The sequence below is a fragment of the Astatotilapia calliptera genome, chromosome 11, assembly GCF_900246225.1.
Source record: "Astatotilapia calliptera chromosome 11, fAstCal1.2, whole genome shotgun sequence".
Lineage (NCBI taxonomy): Eukaryota > Metazoa > Chordata > Actinopteri > Cichliformes > Cichlidae > Astatotilapia > Astatotilapia calliptera.
The window spans coordinates 22,983,607-22,996,806 of NC_039312.1; the positions used below are offsets into that span (position 1 = coordinate 22,983,607).

The 13,200-nt window shown below is 39.8% G+C and overlaps 1 protein-coding gene and 1 pseudogene across 1 annotated transcript; one reads left to right on the forward strand and one right to left on the reverse strand.

Annotated features, from left to right (window-relative positions):
- Positions 1 to 46: 46 nt before the first annotated feature.
- LOC113031350 (perlucin-like protein) lies at positions 47 to 3,462 on the reverse strand (annotated as a pseudogene).
- A 729-nt stretch (positions 3,463 to 4,191) lies between these two features.
- LOC113031955 (C-type lectin domain family 4 member E-like) lies at positions 4,192 to 12,521 on the forward strand. Its single transcript, XM_026184521.1, has 6 exons — positions 4,192 to 4,712; positions 6,489 to 6,599; positions 9,321 to 9,455; positions 9,558 to 9,709; positions 10,977 to 11,098; positions 11,372 to 12,521. Exons 1-6 carry the CDS (start codon positions 4,622 to 4,624, stop codon positions 11,532 to 11,534), a joined length of 774 nt encoding a protein of 257 aa, XP_026040306.1. The 5' UTR covers positions 4,192 to 4,621; the 3' UTR covers positions 11,535 to 12,521.
- The last annotated feature ends 679 nt before the right edge of the window (positions 12,522 to 13,200 follow it).

Below are 13,200 nucleotides of genomic sequence, written 5' to 3' on the forward strand. Positions count from 1 at the left end.
TATTGCTAAAAATGGAAAGATGAAAACTGTAATGTGTAAAAACATTAGCAGATGTTTTCAATAAAGCATCAAAATCTTTCTGAGTGATGTTCCTGTAGAGGTCCTCTTGGGCTAATTTAGCGGAATGGCATCCATCTGACAGATTCGTCGATACTGGAAGGAGCAGGGAACGTCGTACCAGTTTGTGATTCTGGGTGTCCACCACCGCACAGTCCTCTCCAGCTTCCCCAGCGGACGCGTTGTTATCCGGCTCAGACTTCAGTGTGTTCCAAAATCTTTACAACGCAGATGGAAGAAGATTAACATTACTTTCATTAATATTCTGCTGAAGTGGCATTTCACCTGCTAAGTTTGTGCACTGTTTTAACAGTTGTCTTGGAAGATGCATTACTTTTAAGTAATTCTTTATTCTTCAAGAGCCATCACCAGCTAAAGGACCTGTTTATTTACCGGATGGTTCCTTGTGCTTGTGCACATTTCTAGTTGTGACTATAGTTAGTTTGAAGGATGGAGGAACTGATGCAAAACATGCCTACACCTACATACTAGTTGATGAATTGCTGTGAAGTTTTGCAAAAAACAAAAAAAAAAAAAAAAGATCAAATTGACTTGTCCTCCAGCGCAACCATCAGGTTTTCAGGGAACTGCCGTAAAGGTTATTTAATAAATGTTTGTGCTTTGTACTTTTCATCATGTCTAATATGGTGATGTTCTCATGAAAACAGTGGTAGTTTTCTTCTTCGAACAGTTTTCTCATGGAAAAATGTCATGACGTAATGAGACATGCAATTATATTAAAACATCTATAAATCTAAACACCGTCTGTTGGAGGGAATTCATTTCACATACACCATAGGCTAGTCCAGAGACTTTAGCAACCTCTTCAGCATTATTAGTAATATGACACCTATAAAAATAAAAACACCCCATATTACTTAAACCAGTAATTATGTACTTGGTGCCAAGAAACCTTTGCTGTGTACAAAAGCCCGATTAACAGGCTGAAAATGCTCTTTAAGGACTTGGCGAGCTCTGTGAACCCATCTGGGTTGATTTTAATCGAAGCTGATCCTCAACTCTGCCTCGATCACCGTTTTCTCAAAAGAAGTACATTTATTGTTAAGTCTTTAGTGAACATGCATGAACCAAAACTCTGTGTAGGTGTCAAACTGTATGTTTCCTTTACAGCATATGAAACCTAAATAAAAGATGATGGCAACGTTACAGAAACACCCAGGCCTTCATTTTAAGTCTCTAAAGCATTCAGTGTGTAGGCAGGCAGGTGCTGCAGCTCCATGCAACAATGTTTGTCGTTAAACCAACGATAGGTTACTCGATGATTATTCAGACTAGCGTGTTCATTTATACATGTTTGCTTTAGGATTGTAAAGAAATGTCGTGTTTGTCATTTGTCATAATAATATAAATATTTGTTTAAAATTGTTTAACTAAGTAAATATGATTAAAGAGCAAAATGGTCAGAATTAGCATCAGCATTTTCATTTTGTTTTATAAACTGAAAATTAATAATTCATATTTTCAGCAATCGTTTTATCTTCATTTTTTGCGCAATCTGCACTACCAAACAGACTCTAATGTGATCCGTACATCTATCTAGAAGTGGCCAAAGGAGTCATTTAACTGACATAAACAACAATCACACAACTTTTTTTTTTTTACTGTTTCCCAACTGCTTCTCTACCAACCATAGACTGTATATAAAAAATGGACACAGCCAGCATGGTGTCACCCACTGGTTTGCAAAGTCCTGCCATGAAACCTTGAGTTTAGCAATGACGATGAGCGACCCAAGGAGCACTGCAGCTCTTAAGGCAGCAGCGTATCAATCAGTAACTAGGCCTGAGCTAAACCACACTCTGGTTTGACACAGGCCTAATCCTCATTTTGACTACAATCTGATGTTATATTACAAAATGCATAATTTTGTGTTAAAATAACTATCAATTGAAACAATAAGGCATCAGGAAAGTGTTCATGAGTGATTTCTTTATTGACTTCCATACAGTCTGACTTCTTTCTGCATCTATATGAGGTGCCCCCTGCTGGCCATTTGAGAGAATGCAAGTTCCTGCATCCATGAGACAAAGCCTGTGTGGTCTTCACAGTAGGTCCAGACATCGCACTCGAGTTACAGTGAGGAAAAACTCATAAGTGAAACCCCAAAACTTTTTAGGGTTTTTTACACGAAAGCTATAGCAGCTGAATTAACCTGTTTTAACAAAGCATCAGATGGACATTTTTAAACTAATAGCTTTTACATATTTTTAAATGTCCACAAGCTTCAACATCACACAATCCACAGTGAGAACTATTTGTCTCTCTAACTGATGATCATTTGTAAACTGTATCTGTTAACAACCATCAGAAATGCTTTTTACTTTATTTTTTTACTTTATTTTTTTTTGTTAGATCACCCACTTTTTGTATGATGATACCATCCTGAGAAGACCATTGAAATTTGAATCAATCAATTCATACTTACGAAACTTGAAGCGTTGAGTTGTCCACCCATTTCCAGTCTCCTCTGTTCTCAATGTCACTCAGCCCAAGCCAGTAGAATGGGTTAAATGTCCCAATCATCCTGGCTTCTTTTTCAAGAGCGTCCTAAAAATAGGTACAGTCAAATTCTTTAGCACTTGTGAATTCCAAAGAAATAGATTTGAAACTTTTAAAGTACAAAGAAACTCTCACATACTCTTCTTTGGTGGTCAGGATGGCGAGATGTCCGCCTATATCCTTACATTTGAGCGTACTGTTAAGCCAACCGTCGGTCTCGTTGCTGAGGAAAAAGCAGTGATCCCCTATGTGAACCCACCCGTCAGGACACTCTGTGCAGTTGATCGCTGTAGGGTGACACGGGGACAGACAAATATACAAGTTAAACATTTATAGAAAGGTGCAGAACAAGAAACAAGCACTGAATTATCATTCATCTGCTGAACATTTGGTACCTGGAGCTGAACAGTTGTGTGCCAGGTCGGAGTATTGGTTACACATGTGTCTGAAGCGGTCCTTCAAAGACTCTAGTTTCAGCTTTAGAAAGGTCAGCTCTCCCTCTGTGTTGTTTGCGTCCTGAGCAGATTCAGCACTAGCAAACAGGCCGAGCACAACGCAGAGGATGGCGAGGCCTTTAATGCCCAAGGTGGCTGATGACAGACAGCAGACTCAGCATTAGCACACATGCAAACAGATCCGGACATACGAATATCTGGAGCTGCATCGGGGCTTCTTACCTTTCTTTTGGATAAGATGCATGTCAGCTGTCAGCTTGCAGGATATCGCAGTCTTTGGTGTCCTCTCTGTGCCCTTTTGATCTTTTATATAGCAGTTTGTGTGTCAAAGAGAAGGGAAAAGTACAGCTTGCACAAATCTTCCAGACAGATTGGACTCTTCATGGCTATCAAACCATGTAAACTCAGATGGTGCAATCTCTTGTAGCCAAACTAGTAATAACCTGCCATGTTGGATTGCACAAACAAACATTTGATGATGGGGAGCTGGCATGTAGGTTCAGTATTATTTACCAAAAACATGAGCAAAGTTCTCTTTCTGTCCCCAACTTTTTTAAAACTGGCAAAAATGGAGGACTGACTATGACTCAGCATTTACCAGCACTGCAAGTGTGTGTGTGTGCTGGTAAACATGTGCGTGTGTCCTTAAGGTTATTTGTATTCTCTCCATAAGCAGAACAGCTGTAACAATATCACCTCTTCACCACACACACACCAGATGCCCACTCTGTTCTTCCAGCACACTGTCAACATTTTTTCTGGTACATGTCCAAGTTATTTTTTTTCCTGGCACCTTATTCCCACAGACATTGTCAGCTCTTGTGCTTCATGAGGTTTTGTTATTCAAACCAAACTAATTAAAACAGAGAGGAGGGGTGTTTCATGTTTGTGTCTTATTCAGTGACTGCTGTGCTGAAATTTGTGGTTGCACATGACCAGAAATTCTTCTCTTCTGACTTCCTGTACTTTTCTCGCTGAGCCACAGCTTGGCTCTTCTTTTTTAAAACACGCTGTTCCCGCCTGCTTTCCCATCACAACCTTGTCACAGCTCCAGTTCTAGTTCTTGTTGCTTTAATTAATGTCAGGAGGAGTTCAAGTACACACTGTATTTTTTCGGATCCTGTTAAAGAACACGTTCCCCCATTCTGACTCATCCGTAACGAATTTCCAGAATCGGTGGCTCAATCCAAACAGAGCCGAGGAAACTTCTGGGATTGCGCAAGATGGGGCTTGATGGCAAGATGTCCCACCAATGAGAAGCACACGGTGCCAAAAATGTGAGGAAAGAGCCTCCCTGTTTGGCTTAACAAATTCTCCTTTTTTACAAAACAGATGACACAGAAAAGCTTGAGTTATCTCGTGGAGGGCAAAGAGTAGTGTTGTGCAGTTCTCTGAGCAAATATATTTAACACTGCAACGTTCTTTGATTCAGGGGGACGTGCCTCAATAATTCAACCAGCAGGGACAAATTTAATTTTAAGGAGAAATATTGTTTCTCCAGACAAAAGATACCAAAACCTTTAGGGACCTGAAGAGGTAGCATATAGAAGGACAAAGTGGGGAAGAGGGTTGAGAAGGAAACTACAGACATGGAGCAGAGAGAAAACTACAGCAGCCTGCACGAGTTCACAGAGGAGCCCAGACCGGGAGCGAACAGGCTCGTCCCACAATACAGCGACGGTAATTTGTGTGAACAAACAGATGCGTGAGAGCCAGAGGTGGACTTGAGTACATTTACTTAATTGCTAAACTCAGCTATGATTTACATGGTACTAGACTACTATTTTGTACCCATGTTTTATACTGGATGCAGAATAAAATATGGATACAAAGTACTTACCGCCTGTATTTCACTTGACTTTATTAATGCTACTTTTTTATATATTATAGCAGAGTTTTTGTTACAAATGAATTCATATAAGTTGCTCATTACAGCTGCTGTGTGGTAAAGTTATTGTGTAGCTAGTGCTACCTTATTTTAGATTTTGCTGTTTTAACCTCCTGAGGCCCGAGCTATGTGTGATTAGCTGCTCCTGATAGTCTAGTCTAATAATGAAGCTTTACCCCAGATTATAAACTTGTTACTTTGCTACAAAGTTTTCTTATGCCTTGTTTTTTTAAATAGTATTTTCTCACAAGGGGATAGTGCCTTTATTTTTATTTTATTTTTTTCTTATTTTGCAGCATAAGACAATAAATTTAACATTGCTTAACAAAGCATGAAAAAACTGAGCACATTGAAATTTAAGGTGCAGAACAGCCATAAATGTGATGTCCTCACATGAGGTCGAAGGATCTCAGGAGGTTAAGACTATTTAAACACGTATCCATTGAATGTAGTAGTAAAAACAATGAAATATTAAGAAACACAGTTGGAATCAGTTTTTTTTAGGTGAGCTTACTTTCACAGCTATCATGAGCAGAAGTCCATGTGATGTTGGAAAGAACTTGAACTATCTTTAATTTAGTGCTGCAGTTTTAACGTATCTAAATTTCACTTGAATGCTCGTGTCTATGCTTTCCTGGCAGCTCAGGGACTCCATGCTTCAAACAGCAGGATCCAGGGTTCAAAGCTTGGTGCTGCCTTTCTGTGTGGATTGTGCATCTTCAGCTCATGTTGCTAGGTTATTCCTTCTTATCTTAGTTCAAATTACTCTCATCAAATTCATTTAAACTTTAATTTCCTCTTTATATTAAACAGAGTTGGTCTACAATCTTACTTTGCAGATGAATGTTTTTTACAAACACATCGTCTCATAAAGGAAGTGGCTGCAGATTATGCTTTAAGTCCAACTGTCTTATAGAATCACAGCCAAAAATGTTGGCAGTGGTACAAATTTCTTGTTGCTGCTTCAGCTTTATTTAAACTGTTGTGTGTGTGTGTGTGTGTGTGTGTGTGTGTGTGTGTGTGTGTGTGTGTGTGTGTGTGTGTGTGTGTGTGTGTGTGTGTGTGTGTGTGTTTATGATCTAGCAAAGAAACAATCAAACACATTTCATACATTTCATGGGGAATGTTGATCTGTCTTCTTTGTATCTTCTGCAGTGTGTTTAATATCAGCTGCCAGGACAAATCCAGAAGCTCTTTGTAATTAACATATTTGCTTCTGATCATAATAATACAGGAATGCTGAGAGCCACCACCATAAAAACTGGGGCGTCAAAGCACCCTGCCAAAACTTGTGGCCATGACTGTAATCTCTAAGGATAAAATTGATGCACAACTTTCAGTATCTGAAACTCTGTATTTTAGTGTTAGTGTACATATGTGACAGCATGAGGCAGAGAGTATCCACTGGCTTGCTATCTTTGGGGATTTGAAAATATAATGAAGCTAAACTCTGGTCAAACGGTTCTGCCCCACAATTTCCTTTAAAGTCTGCTCTCGCTGCTACACCAGAGGAATTAAAGTGGTGAATTGACAGCTTGCATGCTGTGGACTGTTTTGTGTCTAATCAGGCTCCCAGGGACTGAAGCAAGGCGTCAAGTGTTTGAGGAGTAAGACTTCTCTCCTGATACTTATTGGCTTTTTGGCCTCCATCTGTGGCAACATCGTACTCGCTGTGCTCTGTAAGTATAAATACTGTCTCAGAACCTCGTGCCCCCTCCTGTGTGTGCTGTACTTTGGGTCCAGTGCAAAAGACTTTGGTACTTAAAATAAAAAGCTTAGTAACTAAAAGTCCATATTTATCAGTTTTTCTTCATAAAGAGTGTAGGAAAGAGGGAAAAAAATCAATATTTGCTACAAGCAACTACCATCAGTTCCCCTGCATATGTACACAGCTTCGAAGTATTTAGGATGTATATGTTGGAGCTCATCTCAGTTCATCAGTGGATTTATTTTCAGTATCTTCTGTCTCTTCATGAAATCCCAGACTGACTCCACCATGTTGGGATCAGGCCTCTTTAGGGGGGAAACTCATTGCTCTTGCTGTCATTAAAGATAGTCATTTATGACTCTGGCTCTATGTTTGGAGTCATTTTTGTGCTGCAGTCTGAATTTAGTACCAACCTGATGTCTCCCTCAGGTATTGGTTGATAGAAAATGAAACATTTGAAGTGCCTAAAACTTTTGCACTGTGCTCTACATCTGCCTGTCTATGTCTGTGTCTTTGGGTCTCTATCCCACGCTGATTATTCTCTCTTTATTTCAGCTCAGTGGGCTTTTGGACACCTAGAATTGGCAATAAAAAAGATAAAGCACTCTCTCCAGTCCAGTGAGGGTCATGTAATAGAAAAAGCACAAAAGTCCATAATTGTGAAATATTTCTCCTGCAGGGCCAAGAGTCTCTGGCAGCTCAGCCTGATAATGTGCTTGTGAGGACACTCTTTCATTTAAAACAAACACCACTGGGGCCGTACGTGCTTGATCTATTGCCACGCATGCACATACACACTCGTTCAGACGCACACTCCCAAGCTATCGAGTACAATTTTCAGATCCGAAAATGATGACTGGGATGTCTTGCAGCAAGAGGAGGAAAAAAAAAGAAATACTTCCCATGACAACAGGATCTCTAACATATTTTAAGACTTTCGAAAGAGAGAGTGCTTTAATTCCATTTCATGACTCTGTAGAGCAAGTCTGCCTAAGTAAAACAAATTAAATGTAATGTAATGGTATATACAGTAGCTGCAGATTAAATCACAACTGCTGTATGAAAAGTTAACACATTTCATTTCACAAACATCTGCAGCATATGCATTTGTAGAAAGGTTTTTTGTGACGTCATGCAAGCCACATTTTACCACAGCAGCACCTGCACCTGTGTTTTGAAAGGGCTTTCCAGGAAAGGATCACATGTCATTAGTGGTAAAAGGTCCAACTCGTTTTTCTAGCACATATTAACTCTGATGTGATTTACTAACCACAGTTCAGCTTACAGTAAATCAAGATAAACATGCTGAAAATAACTTTGAATCAGTTCAGCTGTTGCAAGCACCTTGGCTTTCACTTCCCTGACACATGACCAGTTGCGACACTTCTTCAGGGTAACATGTTGATTGGGCCTGAAGGATGTCACCACTTCTTATGGTACTTCTTAATGACAGTGAGGTAACTATAGTAACCATTATCTCTATTTATGTCATTAGATGAATATATTTTTTAAACGTTTCAGTACTCAAATGGGAAGTGGCAACATAAAAGAGAGCAGACACACAAATGGAAAAATATGTGGCAATGAAACCAGATTGCAAATGATAATTTCTTCTGGCCGCAAGGGATCTCATGTAAACACGATCATTCCAGCCAGGGCAGCAATGAAACCATACAGAGTCACAGACTGTAAAGAGAAGGCTTATATGCTTCAAGAGGGAGCGGTTTATTGGCAAATGAGAAACCACAACAGTATAAAAACTGCATTTGTTTATATTCAGTCTTATGCGGGTCCAACACGAGAATACTGGATGGATTTATCGGGTGATCGACCCCGAGATATTGGCTGTGTTGATTGAAATGTCTTCACTGTCTCATATAATTTTGCACATGCATCCGTGTTCTTTTCATCAATATCATCGCTGAGTCAACAATTAGATTTTCCTCATAATGTTCCTATCAACCTGCTAATTTCCAAACATTAGTGTGCGAGCACTCTGATAGCTGTTAGCAAAGCATGCCAGCGGATGCTCCACCAAACGATCACATTTGCTGTGGATTGCTTTGCTGATCGGTCCATCACTTTTTTCCAGACTGATCTTCCCAAGTATCACATGAATTGCCATAAAATTTGGTACATACACTCATCAGAAATTTAGGTACACCTTGCCACTGCTGGGTCGGATACCCTTTTGTCTTCACGGCTGCCCTAATTCTGGATGTGCTGGAAACATTCATCAGAGATTTTGACCCATATTGACATGATAGCCTCACATCAACATTGATGTGCAACATCTCAGTAGTGCTCTGTGTGGAGCACTACAGAGGCCATTTGAGTCCAGGAAAATCATTGTTATGTTTAAGAAACCAGCTTGTGATGATTTGAGCTTTGTGACATGGCGCTGCTGAAAGCGGGATAAGGCGCCATGATCTTTTGACTTAACAACCAAAGTCAAAAGGTCACTGCAGTAACTTAAATCATGCACATATTTCTTCCCCATTCTGATTTTCAGTTTAAACTTCAGCAAGTTTTCTTGACCATGTCACATTGCCTAAATGTAGTGAGTGAGTTGCTGCCACATGATTGGCTGATTCGATGTTTAAATTAGCATTTAGCTGAACACGCATACCTATTGTGGCCTATCTATCTATCTATCTATCTATCTATCTATCTCTCTCTCTCTCTCTCTCAGTGATTAGTAAGCCGGTGCCAACAGCCCCACTGGAGTCTTCCTCCTCTTCAGCTCTGGGTTTGAAATCGATGCAGAGGCGTTACATCCAGCTGTGTGAAGACTACACTGCCCTGGGACAGGGCTGTTCAAAGACAGGTGGCAGGAAGTCGTTCAAACAAATGAACACAGTCTTCATTTCCTGCTGTCTTTGATTTCCCTTTCCCCTCATCCCTTTATCTTGCTCTTTCTCATTAACAGTTAAGCAGTGCAGGGAGTGTCCTGAAGGTTGGCTTCACATCGGGAATCAGTGTTACTATTTCAGCAATGACAGGCTGGACTGGGTGAGGAGCAGAGACAGCTGTGAAGAAATGGGCAGCCATCTCACCATACTGCACACCATAGAACAGCATGTATGCAAATTAATGTGTTTTGTGTGCGTGTGCTTGTGTGTGTGAGTGTGTTGAACCCTGCTGACCAGCACAGGTGTTGCTCATTCCCCTAATTGTGTGGGTTACAGCATGCTGTTGGCGAAGGAGTGGATGTGGGTGGAAGGAGCGATGACACTCATATATCTTTGCGAGGCAAGGTTATTTTATCTGCTGAAGTTAAGAGGACCACTGGATTTTTCGGTGATAACATTAATGATGCCTTCCTTCTATTCAAGTGTCACAGTTAACATGGTCAGTGTGGCAGTTAGCTGAGTCATGCACAATACCAGGATGCTGCAATAGGAGCAAAAAAATAAAACTCAGCCCACATTCAACATAATTTGTTAAAAAACAGTAACTAAGCCACACACAAATAATGCAGTCAATTGTTTAAACTCCACAGTGTGAGTAATATTTATGTGATTTCATGATTTCATTTGTGTGATTTCATGTGATCACCATCTTGGTCTTTTGGAACCAGATAAGACCACATTAGCCAACTAGCTGAGTGACTAAGTTACAAAAAAAGAAAAGAAGAGAGCAAAATCTCCTCTTGTCCAGTTATTGTGAAAGGGGAATTGGTTAAATAGGCCAAAAACCTTTTTATATCAGGTCTTTAAAATGCTCATTTCATTGCTGATGTTCACTGATTTGACTTTTTTAGGGCGTCAGCCTCAAGTGGCGACTGGCTGAGTGGAGCCCCAGAAGTTAACGCCTAGTTACAATGCTAATTTAAGAAAATAAACATACACAGGTGATCCGAACAGACCATGTTCGACTATCGTTTTGGCTTTGTTGCACCACATCACAGTGTAAACTGAGTTAATTTGTCAAGAAAGACTCTGGGACATGTCACAAAAAAGAAAGGCATGGATGTAAATAATAAGATTTATGATGGCTAAAGTCCATTTATCACCTTCAGGTTCCATTTCCTGGCATTCTTGCATCATGACTGATGGTTTGCCGGACACAACAGAGACACTGTTAGTCTTATATGCTGTTAGATTTGCTGTTGTGCTTCTAGCTATGTGGGTTTGGTTTACTGCATTAACTGGAGATCATTCTCCAATAGTGCAATATTAAGAGAATGTATTTTGAGCTTTCGACCTTGCGGGTGTACGTTTTGCAACATAAATTTTACATCAACAGTTTTCAAGGAGCACAGCTTCTAAGTTACGGTTAAGGTTGAGTTTAGATTTTAGGTGTAAGAAAGGACTCTGAGTCATGTATGTGTGTTCATTTTCTCCAGGATGCTCTGGAAAAGGAAGCTAAGAGAATTGGTGGATTTTATTACCACTACTGGATCGGCCTGTCTGACATAGAGACTGAAGGAGAGTGGAAATGGGTGGACAACACGACACTCGAACACAAGTAACAAAATTTAATGCATGCATTTATTTTCTTTTTTAAACTTTTATTTTCGATTATGACACCAATCAATCTGTCCAGGAACAACCTATATAAATTCAAATGGCAAACTCTGCCCACACTTATATCAAAGCCTCAGGTATATCAAACATTTCATCATCAATAAATCAGGTTGCTGGCCAAGGTGAACTTGTTTTTATCATTTGTCAGACATGTTTAGTTGTTATTTATAGCTCACCAATCTATCACACTTTCTGCTCTCTCCCTCTGTCACAGATACTGGGATCAAGCGAGCTCAGAGCCAGATAACCACCACACAGGAGGGGAACACGGAGAGGACTGTGCCACCTTAGACAGCCACTCCAAGACATGGTTTGATGTTCCTTGTGATCACATTTATAAACGAATCTGCCAGATGGATGCCATTCAGCTCAACTGAATCCCTACACCACTAAAAATGATGCAGACCTGCGAAGGCTGGATATGCAAGACGTGAAAATGAATGGGGGCATGTTTGGGATTACTGAAAATAGATGTCGGCACTAAAATAAGCACAGTTTTGCTTTTTTGTTTTTGGGGTTTTTTTGTAAGCTCACGGTTGCTGAAAAGCTGCACATTATGTTGAGAAAGCTTGTTGGAGATTAAGCTGTTCGCTGAAAGATATCATTTGCTTAGTGGTGCACTGATTGTACACAAGGACGTGAATATTTTTAAAAAAATGTGAGACCATGACATCAGGTGGCAATTTTTGACTTTACAATGAACTCGTGTAGTTTCAGAGTTGCACGGTCTGCTGGGAAATGAGCATGAATGTTGTCACTGTGTCACATTTTTTTAATCTGTCTGCTGTTGAGGGCTGCAAAATGGTTTAGAAACAGCACTGTAGGGTTTGTTGGGTGCCAAGCAGCGGATGTCCTATTTTGACCTTATCTTAGAAATCCACCTTACCTTATCACACAAAACCCATGACAGCCCGTAAAACCCTGTGAAAAAAAAAAAAAAGTTAGGGAGGTGATTTGATTCTGTTGATCGAGTTTTGTGCGTACACAGAAGTTGCGTTTTTTTAAAACTGAGGATTTCCATTGAATTTCAGTCGAAAATGGCTGCAAAACAGGAAATGAGATAATATCTCGGCAATTCTTTGTGTAAACATGGTCAAGTGTTTCGACTTACATCTGAAACATCTGGTGGATATGGTGTGTGTGTGTGTGTGTGTGTGTGTGTGTGTGTGTGTGTGTGTGTGTGTGTGTGTGTGTGTGTGTGTGTGTGTGTGTGTGTTGCTCTGCTGAACTGGCCCTTCATATCTGCTGTCAGCTAAAGTATAATTTCTTAGTATTTTCCCTTTAAGATGAACCATGTTGCTTGTCTGGAGTATTCTATATTTGTATGTATGTACACTTGTAAATCAATAAACTATGTTTTATCATCTACCTTTTTGCTTTCTGTCTATTCCATGCTGCTTGCAGACAAATGAACAAATAAAAAAGATATAACAGTTTACAAACCTTTTTTTTATTGTTTAAAGCTAAATTACTGACCTCTTGTTAAATGTTATGGCCTTCGTGTAGATATGAGTTTGCGGACCTCTTACAGACTTTACATTCTTTGTTTATTTTTGATACATTTGTCGACTATTACACAAGAATTGGAGTATTATGAGTTGCAAGAATGTCATATACAAGGCCCCTAGTAAAGCACCTTTTAATAAACAGACAATATAACTTTTAAATAGATACAAGCCCTAACAACATATACTGGAAAACTTGTGCAATTTAAAAAGGCACGAGTAAGTAAATCCTAAATGGTGGATTCTGTTCATCTGGACGTAGCGTTTTCAATTGGAGAAACGTTTCGTCACGCTACGTCCAGATGAACAGAATCAACCTTTTGGGGCCATGAATACTTAAATACAGTTATATCTACTGATCAGTTATGTAATTTAAAAGCACGTGGTGAAGGGTATGGGGAACATTTTGTTGTTTCCAATGATTATGGACAGGTTCACAGGTGAGGTCAGGCAGTCTCTATGGTGGATGCTCCTTGCAGACGACATTGTGGCTTGTACTTAGAGTAGGTAGGAGGTAAAGTGATGGAGGCATAGTCTG